The sequence below is a fragment of the Mustelus asterias genome, chromosome 15 (assembly GCF_964213995.1).
Source record: "Mustelus asterias chromosome 15, sMusAst1.hap1.1, whole genome shotgun sequence".
NCBI classification, from domain to species: Eukaryota; Metazoa; Chordata; class Chondrichthyes; order Carcharhiniformes; family Triakidae; genus Mustelus; species Mustelus asterias.
In genome coordinates this window covers 6,891,663-6,912,982 of record NC_135815.1, presented here as the reverse complement: position 1 = coordinate 6,912,982, position 21,320 = coordinate 6,891,663, and the positions used below count along the sequence as shown (strand labels likewise).

The window sequence follows — 21,320 nt, the reverse complement described above, 5'->3', positions numbered from 1 at the left end:
CCTGACCCATGCTGCTGCTTATTGCTCGACACAAAGCTCCTCCAACATTACCACATCCCACCCAATCTGCATATCCTTCAGTTCTTTTACCCCTGTGTCACTGGGCTGTTAATCCTTTTGGAGCAGCCTGGAGCTACCAGGGATGAAAGATGCCTCCCCTTGGCATTGCCGGAAGCAACTTGGGACATTCAAATAAAGAGTGATTTCTCATTTTCTCTGAACTCTTTCACTTATTAGTTCTAAAAATATTAGCAATGGGTTAAAACCGCAGTTTGATTGGACGAGGCAGCTGGGAAGTAAGAGGTCACGTGAGGAAACCTCCAGAAATATGTTCAATCAGAGTTGGCAACCTTATTTACTTATGGAGTTTCCCCATGAATGCAAGTCGGATTGTCGGTCCAGATATCAAGAACATCCAACAGTTTTTGATTAATCTTTTCAAATACTTAAAATGTATCACTATGACTCTCAACAACTTTTATAGATCCACCATAGAAAGCATTCTTTCTGGTTGTATCACAGCTTGGTATGGCTCCTGCTCTGCCCAAGACCACAAGAAACTACAAAAGGTGTGAATGTAGCCCAATCCATCGCGCAAACCAGCCTCCCATCCATTGACTCTGTCCACACTTCCCGCTGCCTCGGCAAAGCAGCCAGCATAATCAAGGACCCACGCACCCTGGATGTTTGCTCTTCCACCTTCTTCTGTCGGGAAAAGATACAAAAGTCTGAGGTCACGTACCAACCGACTCAAGAACAGCTTCTTCCCTGCTGCCATCAGACTTTTGAAAGGACCTACCTCGCATTAAGTTGGTCTTTCTCTACACCCTAGCTATGACTGTAACACTGCATTCTGCACTCTCTCCTTTCCTTCTCTATGAACAGTATGCTTTGTCTGTATAGCGCGCAAGAAACAATACTTTTCACTCTATACCAATGCATGTGACAATAATAAATCAAATCAAACTGAATTAAATGATTAGATGAATGCTGGGGCTTTCCGTCCTTACCTGGTCTGGCCTACATGTGACTCCAGAGCCACAGCAATGTGGTTGACTCTTAAATGCCTCTGAAATGGCCGAGCAAGCCAATCATTTCAAGAGCAATTAGGGATGGGCAATAAATGCTAGTATTACCAGTGACACCCACTCCCACAAATGAATAAAAATGTCCCGCCCGAGAGTGTTGAAGGCTTTCAAAGGGGAGTTGAACAATTAGCTGAAAGGAAACGAGAATTGCAGGAGTATAGGGATAGCAGAGGGGAGTGGGACTAACTATACTGCTTTTACACATGACCAACAGAGGATTGGCAGGCTGAATGGCCATCTTCTATTCTATGGTTCTATGAAATACTTTGGTCGGGTAGGCACTGTAAGAAACGCAGCATCAAAGCACCCTGATTAAAATATTAAACAAGCCTAGCAGCAACCCAGGGGAGAGCAGTAACCAGCTAATTCTGATGAGGGTCTCACTGCCATCAGGAGCAGGGCAATAATAAATTCCCGCTCAGTTTGGACACACTGGTGCCTCATTTCCTCCAAGCAGATTTGAAAACCACTCTGGTTGCTCTCCTCTGCATGTCCTGCAGCATCACTGGTTACTAACCTCTCCCTTCCCTCTTATTGCAAAGGCCTAGTTAGCAACCCATTGAACCAGAGGGCACCCATTTCAGGTGACTGGCTTCAGAGCCAAAGGAGGAAAGACTTTATTTTTACACGAGTGTTAGGATCTGGAACGCACTGCCTGAAAGTTTGATTCAATTGTGGCTTTGAAAAGGGATTTGAATAATTATCAGAAGGGACAAGGGGCGGCACAGTGGCACAGTGGTTAGCACAGCTGCCTCACAGCGCCAAGGACCTGGGTTCAATTCCGGCCTCAGGTCACTCTGTGTGGAGTTTGTGCATTCTCCCTGTGTCTGCCTGGGTTTCTCCCAGTGCTCCGGTTTTCTCCCACAGACCAAAGATGTACAGGTTACGTTGATTGGCCATGCTAAATCAGGGGGATTAGCAGGGTAAATACATGGGGTTACGGGAATAGGGCCTGGATGGGATTGTGGTCGGTGCAGAATCAATGGGCCGAATGGCCTCCTTCTGCACTGTAGGGATTTTATGATTCCATGACAAAGTCTGCAGGGCTACAGGGAACGCACAGGGGAGTGGAACTAACTAAACTAGCAGGAGCTTGGCTGGCTGTATGGCCCCTTCTGTGCTATAACCATTGCATGATTCTATGGTTCTATGAAATACTTGGGGCACCCTCCTCTTTCCTTATGAGCTTTTATTTGTTCTTGGGAGACAAATGATATTGGCCATTTATTGCCCACTCTAGTTGCTTTTTGAGATGGTGGAACATATGAATAAGTGGGCCATTCAGCCCCTCGAGCCTGCTCCGCCATTTATCAGGGGAGGCGATGGCCTCGTGGCATTATTCCTCAGACTATTAATCCAGAAACTCAGATAATGTTCTGGGGACCCGGGTTCGAATCCCGCCACGGCAAATGATGGAATTTGAATTCAATAAAAAAAAATCTGGAATCATAATCTACTGATGACCATGAAACCATTGCTGATTGTCAGAAAAACCGATCTGATTCACTAACATCCTTTAGGGAAGGAAACCTGCCATCCTCACCTGGTCTGGCCTACATGTGTCTCCAGAGCCACAGTAATGTGGTTGACTCTCAACTGCCTTCCCAAGGGAAACTAGGGATGGACAATAAATGCTGGCCAGCCAGCGACGCCCGTGTCCCATGAATGAATTTTTTAAAAATACCATGGCTGATCCGATATTCACCTCAAATCAGCACGTTGTCTCTCCCAGTAACCCATCACCCCCTTGCTTACCAAGAATCGATCTACCTCTGCCTTAAAACTATTCAAAGGCTCTGCCTCTTTTCGGGTGAGCGCAGTCCTTCAAGGTCCCAGGATTGGAATTACCGACCCATTCTTTAACTTACCTCAGCTCCCCTGCTCCTCCTAACCACGGGTGCCTCTGGAGTTATTGAGATTTCCTCTCAGATTCTCACTTTGTTGACAATTTTCCCATTGCAAAGCAAGGTCAAACAGCCGGGCGCTGAAGCAGTTAATAAGCACATATTCAGTGAGCAGAGCTTTCTCTGTGCGGTTCCTGGGGCAAAGTGGATGTGTTGCAGCCAATCGCACCACATAGGTAGTAGATGCAGGATAATTAAAATTAAATTCTGCCCAAACATGACGGCCTGATTTGCCACTAATTTATATTTCAATTTACCTCCTGCAGTTAGTTACGTCGGTCGTTGGGACATGTAATCAGGCAAATGAAAAGCTCAACACAAAACAAATTGCATGACTTTTGCAATAAGCCCACAGCTACCTTCCATCAAATGGTGGGTAAAGCTCCACTCAAGTGTTCACTGCTTATTAGCTAGCGTGAATTTTACACTGTGACTGCCTCAGTAACAGTAAACAGAAAATAGGAGCAGGATAGCTGGCCCTTCGAGCCTGCTCCACCATTCATTTTGATCATGGCTGATCATCAAATTCAATATCATAATCCTGCCTATGAGTGGCACGGTGGCACAGTGGTTCACACTGCTGCCTGACAGCACCAGGGACCTGCGTTCGATTCCGGCCTCGGGTCACTGTCTGTGTGGCGTTTGCACATTCTCCCCGTGTCTGCGTGGGCTTCCTCCGGGTGCTCCGGTTTCCTCCCACAGTCCAAAGATGTGTGTGTTAGGTTGATTGGCCATGATCAATTGCCTCTTGGTGTCAGGGAGATTAGTAGGGTAAATATGCAGGGTTACGGGGATAGGACCTGGATGGGACTGCGGTCGGTGCAGACCCAATGGGCCAAATGGCCTCCTTCTTCACTGTAGAGATTCCATTACTTCCCCCTTGTCCCTTATGCTAAGAATAAATCTTTTAAATAAAAATTCACAGTTTTGGCTCCCGTTGGAGGACCCGTGTCCAATTCTGGGCACCACATATAACGTTTAGGGGAATTAATGGGGTAACCATACAGGGATAGGGCCTGGGTAAGATCCTCTGTTGGAGAGTTGGTGCAAACTTGATGGGCCGAATGGGCATTGTAGGGATTCTATGATTCTATGTTAAGAAGCATCTTGTGGAGGATGTGGAGGCGATTTGCTCAAATACTGCTGGAGCTGAGGGATTTTGCTTGTGTGGAGATGCTGGGTTTGTTCTCCTCAGAGCCCACTGGGCCCATAGGAGACTTAAAGTCCGAACGGGATTTAATGGAATAGTAACTAATGATGGAGGGTTTCCAAAGGCAGGAAGGGTGGTTACCAGAGGGCACGGATCAAAACCAACTGGCGATAGGATCAGAGGAGTGAAGAGGGATTCAGTTCTGGTCACCACATTATCAGAAGGACGTGGAAGCTTTGGCAAGAGTGCAATGAAGATTCACCAGGATGTTGCCAGGTCTGGAGAGTGTTGGCTATGAGGTTGACTGAACTAGGATTCTTTTCACTGGAAAGATGGAGGCTGAGGGGAGGCCTGATAGAGGTCTACAAAATTATGAGAGGCATAGACAGGGTGGATAGTCAGAGGTTTTTTCCCAGGGTAAAAGTGTCAATTACAAGGGGGCACAGGTTCAAGGTGAGAGGGGGAAAGTTTAAGGGAGATGTGCGGGAGAAGTTTTTCGCGCAGAGAGTGTTGGGTGCCTGCAATGTGCTGCCAGAGGAGATGGTGGAAGCAGGAACATTGGCAACGTTTAAGAGGCATCTGGATGGGTACACGAATAGGGAGGAAATAGAGGAATACAGTAAGGACAGAAGGTTTGTTTTTTAGTTAGAGCATCATGATCGGCACAGGCTTGGAGGGCCGAAGGGCCTGTTCCTGTGCTGTACTTTTCTTTGTTCTTTAATCCTTCAATTCCAGATTTGTTATTAATCTGATTTAAATGTTGGAGTGGGGTTTGAACCCATGTCTTCAGAGCATTATAAGGCGCAGAGTCGCTGAGCAGAAACTGATAGCCAAGTTCCGCACACATGAGGACGGCCTCAACCGGGATATTGGGTTCATGTCACACTATTTGTAATCCCCACAGCCTGCCTGGACCTGCAGAGTTTCACTGGCTGTCTTGTCTGGAGACAATACACATCTTTTTAGCCTGTCTTGATGCTCTCTCCACTCACATTGTTTGTATCTTAAAGACTTGATTAGTTGTAAGTATTCGCATTCCAACCATTATTCATGTAAATTGAGTTTGTGCCTTTATATGCCCTGTTTGTGAACAGAATTCCCACTCACCTGAAGAAGGGGCTTAAGGCTCCGAAAGCTTGTGTGGCTTTTGCTACCAAATAAACCTGTTGGACTTTAACCTGGTGTTGTTAAACTTCTTACTGTGTTTACCCCAGTCCAACGCCGGGCATCTCCACATTCAGAGCATTACCCAAGGATCTCTGGATCATATCCAGTGACATTATCACCGTCTTTCCTCATTACTAATATGACCCAAACAACCTGTGCATCATTAACAGAGAGTACTTATTTACAACCTTTCTTTCCTTATAATACAGCGGAGTCGTGAGAATGCTAAAACCCACATTCCTGAATATCTGTGTCAAGAAGTTGGAGACATCCTTTATCTTAACTCCCTGACAAGGGCCTGTCTGGTGCTTATTCACCCAGTTTAAATCCAAGGGCCATTGTTGCCTAACTGGCTCATCACACAGTCTGATTCCACCCAGTTTAAATTCAATTTAGGACCATCTTAATCACCTTGTTATGGGATACCCACAAGACGCTGAGTGAATGCATCAACCCTTCCTCAGCAAACCATCAAAGATGTCACATAGCCACTCAAGCAATTATTCATTAGTTTCTGAACACATCGGATGCATAAATAATTAGTGGATAGAAATATAGTCAGTGTCACCCAGTAATTTGAATAGCAAAGTTTACAAGGACAGTTTGGTGTACCACCGTAATTCTGTGTTAATTGGTTATTAAATTATAATTGAGGTCAGTGACTGAGGCTATTATAATTGTGAGATTAATTTCAGATTGGAGACTGGTTTAATGGATTAGAATCAATGTGCAGCTGCCTAGCAATGTTCTTAGGGTTGATATGACCTTGTCCTTGTGGTTGAGTTGACGCCTTAGCTTCCTATGGACAATGGTGATGTGGGACATTGAGTGATGGACCTCCCTACATGTGTGTCTCCCATCCTCTGCGACCATACCTGAAGCAGCTGTTTGAATTCCACCTTCCTCAATGCCAGCCAGTTGTATATTGAGGCAGTGCATCACTCTCTGGCTGGTACAATCTGTCTTTCATAACCTCTTCCTCCCTGCCTTGTTACAGTTTGATCATCCTTTGAAGCACACTCCCAATCAGGCTAGGTAAAGGTTACTAGAAGTTAACCTTCCTGGTGACAATCACATCTCACAGCCATGCAAAGCCTATGATGATCTCTAAGTTATAGCCGCTTGATAGTAAAGAATTTGAGTGTTGCCCAAAAAAGAGACATGTTGTTGAAGTTTTTTCCCTTGCACTCATCAGGACAGACTCAAGAATGTTAAATTTCAAAGGGAGCAACAACTTACACTGTGTGAGAAAAGTGTGCTGACTGGTTGGCGAGTCAACTCTGATTGGGCAAGATGTTACCATAACAAATACAACTATTGTTCCTCACAGTTTTGTTTCAATTCAAGGAAAGGTGCCTTCCTTGGACATGTTCCTTTTGCCTGCAGAGGGTGGGTCTCTGAATATGGATGTATGTAGCTTCGAACATGCATGTGTAAGCCACATTGTGAGCCCAACTGGTAACCTTCAATTGTTTAAAGGGATGAATAGAAAGGCGTGTCCTAACACACAGTCACTCCAAAACTCCCCAATATTTCTCTAATCGAGGGTATCACATGGATCCAAATGTAGTATGACCTATATAAATAGAAGCCTATCTGCAGATCTGCATCTGCCATCATCAATGGAGAATCTCGTGTTTCTATATGTGAGATTTTACAGCTCCAATTATTTTCAGTCAGCTGGGTTTCAGATAAAGCACTGATTTAACTTGGAGGAAACATTCTAGGCAGTTGACAAGGTATTTCCCCGCAGTTAGAAATCTATTAAAATTACTGTCATTATCCAAGAGGTTTTAACAAGTGTGAAGGAGCAAAAAATAGAAGCGAATGCTGATAGGGTGAGATAAAGATAAATGGGAGGAGTTTCATGCGTAGGATTGACACCAGCACGGTCAAAAGCAAAATACTGCAGGTGCTGGAAATCTGAATTCAAAACAGAAGCTGGTGGAAATAGTGAGGAGGTCAGGTAGCATCTGTGCAGAGAGAAACAGAGCTCACAGGGATTGGCCGTGGCCAGGGGGAGGGTGAAGTTAGTACTTACCGACCCGTGGGGTCAGTGGGAAAGTCATGGGAAGTTCGCAATCCGTGATTGCCTCATAAAGTTTTGTAGATTTAATTCCACGCCATGTTACTGAGGTCTCTAGTCGGTTCCCCACTCCAAGGCTTAACCTTATCAGTGGTCAGAACATTCGCTGAAGTCTGGAGGCTGCACTAGCAGACCTGAAGCTGGGGATATTGGGGGTTCAATTGGGTGGGCCAATAATTCCAAGTGGGGTGAAAGTCCACGGGAGAGTGGTGGGGAAAATTGAAAATTGGCGAAACATCTAGCGGAGGGATGGGTTGGGCGGAGTAACTGATTGGAGGCCTCGTGTTTTGGAGGGGTAACCTGAGAGGGGGGGGAAATCAGAGGTAAAGTCGGCATAGAGTGCCCTATCATGAACACTTCTCAGGCAGACTTCAGGATGTATGGATACTGGGTGGCATATTGGTTGGCACTGGTGCCTTACAACCAGGGACCGGGTTCAATTCCAGCCTCGGATCACTGTCTGGGTGGAGTTTGCACGTTCTCCCCTTGTCTGCGTGGGTTTCCTCCGGGTGCTCCGGTTTCCTCCCACACTCCAAAGACATGCAGGTTAGATGGATTGGCCGTGCTAAATGTGTGGGGTTACGGGGATAGGGAGGGGCAGAGGGCCTGGATAAGATGCTCTGTTGGAGAATCAGTGCAGACTTGATGGGCTGAATGGCCTCCTTCTGCACTGTAGAGATTCTATGATTCTGCCCACTTAATCCACCAATTCCTTGCCCCAGTGAAGCTGGCATATTTCTTGATTATCAGTCAGAGTTAAAATTGGAAACTCGGCTGACAAGAAGGTTAGAATTAAACCTTGCAATACGGGTGGAAGAGCTCCCACCACAACTTTTACCAGTTCCGACGACAGTTCATTGACCTGAAACATTGGCCTGGATTTTTTCCCCTTGAGGCAGTTCAGGAGAAATCAGGAAAATTCCGGGCTTGGCCGGCCCACCTCAGGAGAAAGTGCCCACTGAGGCAGGATCTTCATTGTCAGAGTCTGGTACAGGCTGGAGTCGGGCCAGCCAGCCTGGGAATAAATGCAGAGGGAACTACAGGTACCGGCGAGTGCAGAAGCGGATTGTTTAAAAGTCTTGGTGCTGTGGGTCTTTGTCCCAGTTGAAATAAAACACATAGACTTCCATCCCTTACACCCCCTTCACCTTTCACATACTCTCCATGCCCCATCCATGCCATCTCATGCCGCATACACTCCCTTTGTCTGTTCATGCCAATTGCCAAGATCTGCCCTTCCCCCTCAGACCCCTCATGCCTGCTATGCCAAGCACTGTCATTTTACCCACCCCATGACCCCTATTGGCCCCATGCCAAACTTTAGTATTCCTCCCATCCCCTAATGCATTTATGCCAAGCTCTGGCACTTCCATGCCCATTTACCAACTCTCTCGAACCAATGAACACCACCGTGTATTGTGGCATGTGTAAAAAAAGCTTTGAACAAATGTCATTCATAGATAACTTTCTCCTATGATTGAAAAGAAAAGTCAGGACCAAACTAATAAAAGTATCATCCAGGCCTGTTGAAGTTTCAAAACCCACCAACAACAAACCCTTGAAACCACTTAACTCATGTCAGTAAACATTGTGAAACTGACCATAGAGATCAGAGAGCCTGAGCTGTCAATCAAACTATGTTTCCTCCAGGGAGCTGTTGTTCTAGTATTCTAATAGCTGTTTGGGCTCACAGCCATGCATACTTAATGGGTGGAGCTTGGCACAGGGGCATGAGGCACCTGAGGGAGTGGATGTAAGAGGGCAGAGCTTGGCATTGGGGATACGATGGACACCTTTTCAAAAGGTCCCCTCATGCACGTGGGGATTCACAACTCCTTCAAGGAGCTGGACCATGACTCTTTAAAAGCCAGGACTAACTCCATCAAAGTTGCATAGGGGCAGGACATGTCTATCCCTGCAATGGAGCTGGCCAGGTAGGAATGCCGAATATGAGCTTCTGACGTGAACCAGCCCACACCCTATGAAGGCACCCCGAAAATCAGACAGTCTGGGAATGTGAGTCAACTCCCTTCCCTGAGACCAATCAAAAGAGCATTATCTGATTTGAATAGGTTGTTCTAAAACAAAGACACTGACCTACTCCAACCCTTAGAGCTGTTAACTCGCAGCCGGGATGGATAACCAACATAAATACCAGTCCTTATTTGGAAAAGGACTTAAACTTGTGGAAAGTCACATGGTGGGGCAGCCTTGTTTTGTCAGCTTTTAAAAGTCAGCTAAGAACTTTATGTAGGCAGTTCCACCAAAGCCACCAGAAGCATCAGTTCAGCCAGTCTATAACCAGATTACCAGAAAGATCTGAGACACATTCGGCAGCCAGGGTACCTGGTCCAGTTAACATTCACCTGAGAACCAACCTGGAAACCTCATGACCTGCTGTGAACCCTTTGCTTTACAAGACCCTCCCTTCATCTTTACAGCATCAAAACCATCCAATAAATGACAGGCTTACAACGCCTGTGATAACTGTAACTGGCAAAAGTGAATGCCCTTTAAATGTATCGAATCTTCATGTGTGTGAGGGTGTGTGTGAGAATGTGGGTTGGTGTTTCATTTGAGGTAAATGTCTGAGGATAAATTACCTTTCCTTATTTTTAAACTTACAAAAACTTGCAGCTGAATTATTTAATTGGGATACCCACTCAGAGAGGATAAGAAAAGGCATGCCTGTTTCCATAAAGCACACATCGATCATGGGCAGTATAATAACACACACGTTCTGTGTGTAACATATTACTGACCTGAACAAGTTGAACCAATTGCCCTGTTACAAAAGATACAAAAGTCTGAGGTCACGTACCAACCGACTCAAGAATAGTTTCTTTCCTGCTGCCGTCAAACGTTTGAATGGACTTACCTTATATGACTGTAGCTATGACTGTAACACTACATTCTGCACCCTCTCCTTTCCTTCTCTATGAATGGTATGCTTTGTCTGTATAGCATGCAAAAAAACAATACTTTTCACTGTATACTAATACATGTGACAACAATAAATCAAATGTTACTATGCAATAGAAGCTGCAGAAACTGTCTGTGAGATAAGATTCAATTTATCTCAAAAATAAAGGTAACAATTAAGAGAGGAAGGGTGAATTATTGATATTCAGATCACTGAGCATCTTAAAATAAAAAGCTGGGTGCTGGGCATCTGAAATGCCCAGAGAAAATGTTAGAGTTACACAGCCAGTCAGTGAGCATCAGAATAGCTAAATTGTTATCTCTAGTCTGAGCCTTTCATCAGAATTGGCTCTGCACCAGCCCACTGACAGACTTACTGTGCATCCCCAGTGCCCTCTGGCTTTACAAGCAGTTTATATTTTGTGCTAGATGATAATTAAAATAAACAGTAAATAAATCAGAGGATCCAAGTGGCCCAGTTCTAATAACTCATATAGCCATGTAAACCTAAATGTGTTGTCACAGCACCAGGGGCACACATTGGATCAAATTTAACGAGAAGTTAATTCACCCGTTGGACCTACGTGTCGGGGCTTTCATGGGCTCAGGTTAGGGGACCAGGGAGAGTGATGCAGTTCATATTCTGTGATGATCCACTGGGGGGAAGGTTGCATCCATATTTCCCTGTTGGAGAGCGGGTTCTCGGATTTCCTTGTGACCCAAGAGGGAGATGGAAGAATGGTTTTGATTTTCTGATTCTCCATTTTTCAAGTTCTGATGAAGGGTCTTCCAGACGCCAAACGTTGGCTCGATTCTCTCCCCACAGATGCTGTCAGACCAGCTGAGATTTTCCAGCATTTTCTGTTTTTGTTAGATTCCAGCATCCACAGTATTTTGCTTTTATCTTGGATGTTCTGTGCTTGTTTTCTGTGAGCAAATATGTTCATCCCGTATTTTGGGACTGAACTCCAGGATGGGCGGGAAATTACACACACAGACACTCAGACACAGACACTGCACGCACGCACACTGCACGCACACACACTGCACACACACACACACACACACTGCACACGCACACACACTGCACACACACACTGCACACACACACACTGCACACACACACACTGCACACACACACACTGCACACACACACACACTGCACACACACACACTGCACACACTGCACGCACACACACTGCACACACAGACACTGCACACACACACACACTGCACACGCACACACACTGCACACACACACACACACACTGCACACACACACACTGCACACACACACACACACTGCACACACACACACACTGCACACACACACACTGCACATACTGCACACACACACACTGCACACACACAGACTCCACACACACACACTCACTCAGAGACACAGACACACCTAGGTAGTAGTAGAGGTGGGTACAATTTTGTCTTTCAAAAAACATTTAAACAGTTACATGGGTGAGATGGGGATAGAGGGATATGGGCCACACACGGGCAATTGGGACTAACTTAGGGTTTAAAAAAAGTGGCGGCATGGACAAGTTGGGCCAAAGGGCCTGTTTCCATGCTGTAAACCTCTATGACTCTATGACAATATCCCCTCTCTCCATCCCACCAGCCCACACCACACACACACACACACACATACAGACACACATATTTGCATATTCATTATAAAATAAAGAGTTTAGTCATTTGCTCCAGCAAATCATCAAAATACAAACATGAAAGAATGACAAGCTCTGACATCTGGCAGAATAACATCGCTTTAGCAGTCTCTAGGAGACCAGCAGGTACTCACAGCTGCAGTCCACATTCCATACTCCACGGGGAATCAAAGCTTCATCAGTTATCCTGAGAGATTTGTGAACCGGCAGCTAATGACTTTCTCAACATTGGATTTACTTTTTACAAAAATAACGTGGGGGCGCGTGTGTGTCTCGGTAGTGAGGGGGGGGGGTGCGAGGCGGGGAGGAGGAACAAGCTCCAGTCTATTCATTGTCACAGGCAGAATGCTCCAAAGCCTTGACCTGACTAAAGTAAAAATTCACTGGTTGAAAGCAAGAGAGAACAAGCTCAAGGGAAATTAATCTGATATTAAAATATTTCTCTCGCTGGCTTCTCTTGCTGGATGAGCTTCCAGTTACTGAAGTGCTCACTGGCATCTACCCAACAATGTGGAAAATTGCCCAGGTATGTCCTGTACACAAAAAGCAGGACAAATCCAACCCGACCAATTACCGCCCAATCAGTCTACTCTCAATCATCAGTAAAGTGATGGAAGGGGTCATCGACAGTGCTATCAAGCAGCACCTGCTCAGCAATAACCTGCTCAGTGACACCCAGTTTGGGTTTCGCCAGGGTCACTCAGCTCCTGACCTCATTACAGCCTTGGCTCAAACATGAACAAAAGAGCTGAATTTCAGAGGTGAGGTAAGAGTGACAGTGCTTGACATCAAGGCTACATTCGACCAAGTGTGGCATCAAGGAGCCCTAGCAAAACTGGAATCAATGGGTACCGGGGGCAAACACTCTGGTGGTAAGAGCCATACCTGGTACATAGGAAGATGGTTATGGTTGTGGAGGATCAGTCATCTCAGCTCCAGGACATCTCTGCAGGAGTCCCTCATGATAGTGTCCTAGGTCCAACAATCTTCAGCTGCTTCATCAATGACCTTCCCTCTATCATAAGGTCAGAAGTGGGGATGTTCGCCAATGATTGCACAATGTTCAGCACCATTCGCGACTCCTCAGATACTGAAGCATCTGGACAATATCCAGGCTTGGGCTGACAAGTGGCAAGTAACATTCGCGCCTTACAAATGCCAAGCAATGACCATCACCAATAAGAGACACTCTAACTATCACCCCTTGACATTCAATGGCACTACCATCACTGAATCCTCCACTGTCAACATCCTTGGGGTTACCATTGACCAGAAGGTATTTGAGAGGTATTGATAGAGTGGATTCTCAGAGGCTTTTACCCAGGGCTGAAATGGTTGTCACGAGAGGCCACAGGTTTAGGGTGCTGGGGAGTAGGCATAGAGGAGATGTTAGGGGTAAGTTTTTCACTCAGAGGGTGGTGGGGGCATGGAATCGGCTGTCGGTAGTGGTGGTGGAAGCGGATTCGATTGAGTCTTTTAAGAGACTTTTGGATAGGTTCATGGAGGTTAGTAAGATAGAGGGTTATAGATGAGCCTCGAAGGTAAGGAAATTGTTCAGCGCAACTTGTGGGCCGAAGGGCCTGTTTGTGCTGTAGCTTTTCTATGTTCTAGAAACTCAACTGAACTCACCACATAAACACAGTGGCTACAAGAGCAGGTCAGGGGCTAGGAATACTGCAGCAAGTAACTCACTTCCTAACTCCAAGGCTTTTCCACCATCTACAAGGCACAAGTCAGTAGTGTGATGGAAATCTCCCCACTTGCCTGGATGGGTGCAGCTCCAACAACATTTAAGAAGCTTGACACCATCCAGGACAAAGCAGCCCGCTTGACTGGCACCATATCCACAAACAATTCCCTCCACCACCGATGCCCAGATAGCAGCAGTGTGTTCTATTTACACGATGCACTGCAGCGATTCACCAAAGATCCTAAGACAGCACCTTCCAAACCCACGACCACTTCCATCTAGAAGAACAAGAGCAGCAGATACATGGGAACACCACCACCTGCAAGTTCCCCACCAAGCCACTCACCATCCTGACTTGGAAATATATCGCCATTCCATCACAGTCGCTGGGTCCAAATCCAGGAATTCTCTCCCTATTGGCATTGTGGGTCAACCCACAGAACATGGACTGCAGCGATTCAAGAAGGCAGCTCACCACCACCTTCTCAAGGGCAATGAGGGATGGGCAATAAATGCTGGCCAGCCAGCGACAACCATGTCCCACAAATAAATTTTTAAAAACCTGGCATGTCAAGTATCCACACCGTCACTGAGACAATCACAACTGATGTGGGCTGGTCATGTGCCCATGCATCTGACACTCATTTACGAAAGTGGATCTTCTGTGGGGAGCTGTAGTTGTGGGGTGTGTTCCCATGACACTCAGAAGAAACCCGACAAGGGCTGAACCGCTACAGAAGGCTTCACTTTGATATTGAGTTTACGTCATAGAGCACAGAGCAATACAGCACGGAAACAGGCCCTTCAGTCCAACCAATCCAGCTGATCCCAATTTCCCGGCATTTGGCCCATATCCCTCTGGGAGATGTTTATTCAGGATTACTGCACCCAACCTAACCAAATAAAAAATGGTGCCGCTGCCTTCAAAGGAAGTGAAGTATCCAGACAGAGAGAAAATAAAAGAGAAAAGAAATCCTGAGACCCAAAACTCAATAAGCCTTTATCTGACAGAACCTTCCTGGCACAGATCTGCCTAAGCAATCACCCATGGACCCACCACAACTCTCCCAGGCATACCAGGTAATCAAATAGGTAAACTTCCTGAAGTGCGACACCCAGAACTGAATGGAATATTCCAGCTGAGGCCAAACTAGTGTCATTTACAAGTTCAACATAACCTCTTTACTCTTGTACTCGATGCTACTATTAATAAAGCCTGGGACAGTGTAGGCTTTATTAACCACTCTATTAATCTGTCCCGTCACCTTCAATGTCTTATGCACTGAGAGACCCATGTCCCGCTGCTCCTGCACCCACTTCAGAGTTGCATCTTTTATTTTATATTGTCTCTCCATATTCTTCCTACCAAAATGAATCATTTGACATTACAACGAATTGAACTATATCTGCCACTTGTCTGCCCATTCCACCAAATTGTCCACGTCCTTTTGAAGTTCTACCCGATCATCTTCACAGTTCACAATGCTTCCAAGTTTCTTATCATCCACAAATTTTGAAATCATGCTGTGTACGCCAAGGTCTAGATCATTAATGTGCATTAGGAAGAGTAAGGTTCCCAGCATTGACTGCAGGGCAACTCCACTATAAACCTTCCTCCAGTCTGAAAAACATTCAGTAATCACCACACTGTTTCCTATCATTCAGCTAATTTTATATCCCTGTTGAGACTGTCCCTTTTATTCCATGAGCTGTAACTTTGCTCACAGGTCTGTTGTGAAGTCCTATCAAATATCTTTTGGAAGTGTCCTTGGATGGCACAATGGTTCGCGCTGCTGCCTCTCAGTGCCAGGGACCCAGGTTTGATTTCAGCCTCAGGTCACTGATTGTGTAGAATTTGCACGTTCTCCCCACGTCTGAGTGGGTTTCCGTTGGGTGCACTGGGTTCTTCCCACAGTCGAAAGATGTGCAGGTTAGGTGGATTGGCCATGGTAAATGTGTAGTATTACAAGGATAGGGTAGGAATCTGGGCCTGGGTAAGATGCTCTTTCAGAGAATCAGTGTAGACTCAATGGGTTGAATGGCCTCTTTGTGCACTTTAGGGATGGTGTCTGTACACTGCATCAATAGCATTGCCCTAATCAACCCTCTGTTATCTCTTTAAAATATTCCATCCAGCTGCTTAGTAATGATTTTCTCTTGACAAATCCATGCTGCATTTCCTTAATTAACCTGCATTTGTCCATGTGACTATTAATTTTGTCCTGAATTATTATTTCTGGAAGTTTCCCCACCAGCAAAGTTAAATTGACTGATGTGTAGTTGCTGGGCTTATCCTTGCACCTTTTTTGAACAAAGGTGGAACATTTCCAATTCTCTGCAGTTACCCATGAGTCTAAGGAAGACTCCCTGACGTCCACTCTCACTTCCCTTAGTATCCTTGAATGCATCTCATCCTGTCCTGGTGCCTTATCAAGTTTATTGTTCAGACAACCTATTCAATACTTCTTCCTTATCAATTCTAAACCCTTCTAGTGTATTAATTATCTGTGAAAAGTATTAAATTACCAGCTCAGCTATCACTCCTGCCTTCATGTGTAAATTCCCTTTTTGATTCCTCATCAGCTGCACTCCTTTTATTATTTAGATGCCTGCCACAGCCTTGATGGGAAGCAGTTGGTAAGCCTGCGGTGGTGGAGGTGGTTTTATCATCCTGAGATGTGAGTGTGTGAGGAAGCTAACCCTGTGTCTCTACACATGTTGCCATGTTGCCACCGAAGAACATCGTCTGGTTAAGGATGAGGAAGAAACTGAAATAAACTAGCCATGAATTCGATCATCTAACAGTTCATTCACAATGCTTTACAACCCCGGGGATCATTGCAAAACGTGAGACACTTGGGTTAAAGCACGAACGACAGATCATATTTATATCCCAGTCACAACTTAACTCAACAGCTGATGGTAACAAGTTACCATATGTATCCAACCAACAGTGTGAATGTGTAAACATGAATTATCACAGTTAATGCAACAACAGCCTGTATTAAATACACTTAATATAATAAACCATCTCAAGGTGCTTCACAGGTGAGTTCCAAAACAATATTTAACACCAAGCCACAGAGTAAGATGTCAGGACAGGTGACTGAAAGATTGGTCAAAAAGGTAGATTTTAGAGCTAGTTTAAAGTGTATATATTTATTAGTGTCACAAGTAAGCTTACATTAACACTGCAATGAAGTTACTGTGAAAATCCCCTAGCCTCCACACTCCGGCGCCTGTTCGGGTACACTAAGGGAGAATTTAGCACAGCCAATGTACCTAACCAGCACATCTGTTGGACTGTGGGAGGAAACTGGAGCACCCAGAAGAAATCCACACAGACACAAAGAGAACATGCAGACTCTGCACAGACAGTGACCCAAGCCAGGAATCGAACTCTCGACCCTGGTGCTGAGAGGTAGCAGTGCTAACCAGTGTGCCACCAGTGTCTGAATGGCGTAGAACAAGGTAAGGTTGGTGGAGGGGTTTAGGCAGGTTGAGATGCAGGGAGAGAGCTTAGCTTGGCTGCAAAGGCACTTTCTTGAATGGTAGCAGACGGATTAAAGTTGGGGATGTTCAAGATGTCAGAATTGGAGGAACATTGATATTGTCAAAGTTGTGGGGTGGAAGGACCAGACAGGGACTGATGAGAATGTTAACAGTGAGATGCTAATGAACCAGCCATCAATATAGGTCAGTGAGCACTGGGTGATCCATGAATGAGAGTTAGAATCATAGAGTCCTACAGTGCAGAAGGAGGCCATTCGGCCCATCAAGTCAGCACCGATCACAATCCCACCCAGGCCCTATCCCCATAACTCCATGTATTTACCCTAGCTAGTCCCCCTGACACTACGGGGCAATTTAGCATGGCCAATCCACCTAACCTGCCCATCTTTGGACTGTGGGAGGAACCCACACAGACACAGGGAGAATGTGCAAACTCCACACAAACAGTGACCCAAGCTGGGAATTGAGCCCGGGTCCCTGGCACTGTGAGGCAGCAATGCTAACCACTGTGCCACTGTGCCACCCCAAGTTAGGATGTGGACAGCAGAATTTTGGATAATGTCAAGTTTACAGAAAGTAGAGGATGCAAGATGGGCCAGGAGTATGTTAGCATAGTGAAGACATGTACTAAGGATAAATCTGTTGGAAAGTGAATCAAAAATTTACTTACAGCAAAAGAGAAATGAAAGAGTATGTTATAATTTGTGCTATTAAAGTCAAAGCAAGCACAAGAGCAAACCAGGCTGTGAGCAGATAAGTTATCATGCGCATCTATCATTCACACCTCATATCAGGAATGTAATGAAAGTAGTGTATGTGGCTGGAAGCTGTTGCTAATAATACTACACAACAGCTGCCAAACGTAATGTTTCTGTCCCCTTGTACAACAGGTTAAGGTTGCTTTTGAAATTATATAAAATCACAGAATTCACTGCACAAAAATAGGCCATCAACTGGTCTATACTGGTGTTTATGCTCCACTCGAGTCTCCTCCCGCCCTTCTCCATCTAACCCTGTCAGTGTCCATATTTTTCCTGTCCCTCATATGTTTACCTATCTTCCCCATCGGATGCATCAAAAGAAGATCGCATCAAATGCACTAAGGATTTGTCCACTGTTATTGACAGCAGGGACATCTAGTCCATAAAGCTAAGAGTCTAAGCTGGAAATAGAGTACTGTTCCGGTCAATGAAAATACTAATCTTTGAACGGTAACAATGGTCCAATGAACTAGGGTGTGAGCGCCTCCTCTGGTTCAACTGAGCGAATGCACTTTTTAAATTCATTCATTGAAGGTGGACACCGCAGATCAGGCTGCATTTATTATCCCACCCCCAACTGCCCGTCTGAAGATAATGGTGAGACACCTTCTCCAATACAACTGAATAACTTCTGGGCAATTTCAGATGGCAATTAAGAGTCAGCCACATTGTTGTGCCTCTGGAGTCACTTACAGGCCAGGCTGGGTTCGGTGCCAAATGACCCTCCTGTGCGATTGGGTTCCTAGTTTGGTTTTAGCCCCCTCAGATTCAAATAGTCTGAGGCCTTGTGAGGAGATATTCCTTTAGGACAATGGGACAAGAGGTGCTGACAGATGGGCAAACACCTCAAGGGATGGGAGGAGAGAAAGGTGGAATTTCCCCTCATGTATATTGAATGTTACAAAGAGTAGCTGGAGGAATGATAGAATAACAACTTCGCACTAAATACACCTGATGCCCCACTGCTGATAGCTGCTGAATATTGTTCATACTTACTGCACATATACACATGTACATGTATATCTTGCAATGATTGTCATAAAATGTCCCAAAGTGGGCAACAGGGATTAGAATTACACATATATATATTTTTTAAATTGAAATTAGGAGCCAAAACACTGTTGCAGGAGTAAGTTTTAAAGAGGCTCTGGAACAGATCTGAAGGTTGACAATAAAAACAGAAAAGAGTGAAAACATTTTAGCCGGCAGCTATGGAAAGAAAGAGGGTTAAACATTCAGGTCCGATAGGCGCTGCACAGATAGTCAACGCAGTCGGTAGGTATTGTAACTGGATTTTTCTTGAGTTCATTTCGAGATTACACCAAATGAGTGAAGTGGATGCTATTGCCTACCATTGTAATTATTGATAGCTGAGGATCATGGACATATATTGGAAGACATTGAACATATGAGGTCCTGAAAAGGCTAATTGTGGCAAATCTGCTGCGACGTGGCGCAGGATTTTGAAGTGCTGCCTTTTGATGTCTGTCACATTTGTTTTAATTGCATTACACAAATGGCTTGAGAGCTTTGTATTTCTAACGGGGAACATGAAAACAGCGAGGCCGGGAGAGTGCACTTTCATCTCCGAAACTCCCACTGTGATGAATCTGGAGATTGTTGTATTTGTTAGAGCACCATCTAGCAGCAGTGTCCTTTCACCCCCAGTAAAGAGACCGAAATTCTCAATCCCTCCAAAAAGACTAGTAATTTATCCGCCTTTTGTGCAGCTTTTGCAAGTCCCCTTTCGTTTCATTTTAAGTACTCAATGCTGTCATTGTTCGGTGCTGATAATGGTGCATTTTGTCCAATTACTTTCATTATTTTAATTACAACTGGAGATATCGAGATGGAAGAACGCACCAACAGGTAGAAGGAAGATTTAATAGATGGATAGATCAGCAGATAGATAGATAGATGTCATTGGGAGTTTCTGAAGCTCCCTCTTACCTGTCTGCGCTGAGGGCTGTTAGTGTGAACACTGACACTCCCACAGAGGTGAGTTGGATCAGGGGGATGAGTTTACAAGCCACTGTTCCAAAGATCCATTCCTCAAAGAAATACCTGGCAGCATCCACGGGGACGCAGGTCACCAGAAGCAGCAAGTCCCCGGCGGCTAAGCTGGAGATGAAAATGTTAGGTACACTCCTCATGGCGCTGTTGGCCACAAAGATTTTGACCAGAGTAATGTTCCCCAACAAGCCGACGGTGATGATGAGGAGGTAAATGGGTGGAACGATGCATCTGATCGCGAAGAACACGGTGTCAAGGTAGACGATCTCCTCGGTGAAGTTATTCAAAGTTGCTTGCTCCGGCGAGGGGAAGGTGCCGTTGTAGAAAAGTCCATTCTCCATCCTGGTAAAGCGCCTCTCAACTTTCCAAGGCAAACCTGGAAAAGGACACGTTTCGCTCTGATCGCCAACCCCGGCGACTTCCGCGCTCCAAGACTCGCTCAATGTAGTGGGTGGTTCGCCAAATTCGCCCCCTGCCCCCTCAGCCAATTCACAACAGGACAACTGAAAGAAAGAGGAGAGCACAAGACACAAACCGGTCAATATCTCAGCAACATGCTCGCAAGAATACTCCTTCATGACCAACAGTTATTCATTAGTTTTCAATATCCGAAATATTCTCAATAGCATTTTCACTGAAGTTAGGAATAGGTGTCGCGTGATTCTGAGAATACCCGGTGTTTAAGTCCCAAGGAGTCTTGGTGTTGGGGAGAGACAGAGCTGGAAGGTGCCCTCTGTCCAGCCGCACTGTACAGGGAGCTGTCCCCGAGCCACGGTGCTGAAACCTCTCTCTCAATCGGCACTACGATTTCATTTGACTTTCTCTCTCGATCTGACGGGTTTCCCAATCTTTATGGGTTTTCCTCCTCGTTTCTTCTCACCTCCTTATTCATGTTTTGTTTTAATTCTGACCCTCCCTTTCCCCAGCTCTTATTCACCGCTCCTTTCTCTCCCTTCTCGTTCATTTAGACTCTTTCTCTCTCTGTCGGGGGTTCTCTTTCACTTTGTCTTTACTCTTTCACTCACACACGTTCTTCCTTCTCTCTTTCTCCTTTACCTTTCTTTCGGTCTCTCAGGTGCTCCTTTTATGCTCCCTCGCCCACTCTTGATTCCTCTATTAAAGATCCTTCCCGAGATTTTGCTGTCTCTCTCGGTCCTATTGATGAGATCTCAAAGGGTGACACTTCTGCGGTGACAAAGTGATCATTTTATCAACGGGCCGTTTTAGTCACTGGGCTCATGTGTAGTGACGAAAGTTATTGCCAATGAGAATAACCTGAAGGGAACGCCTCTACCTATACAACAATAGGCAGCCCGCTTTCACACAGCGACCAACACAACCCCC

General features: G+C 45.4%; 1 protein-coding gene across 1 annotated transcript in view; it reads right to left on the bottom strand.

Moving 5' to 3' along the window:
* The window catches only part of nmbr (neuromedin B receptor), a 44,927-nt gene extending 23,987 nt beyond the window's left edge, over positions 1-20,940 (bottom strand). Inside the window, exons 1-2 of the mRNA XM_078230636.1 lie at positions 20,857-20,940; positions 19,914-20,479 (exon numbers count right to left, since the gene is read on the bottom strand). Coding sequence (XP_078086762.1) covers positions 19,914-20,479; positions 20,857-20,940 — 650 coding nt within the window. The remainder of the gene's footprint in view (positions 1-19,913; positions 20,480-20,856) is intronic.
* Between the last annotated feature and the right edge of the window lie 380 nt (positions 20,941-21,320).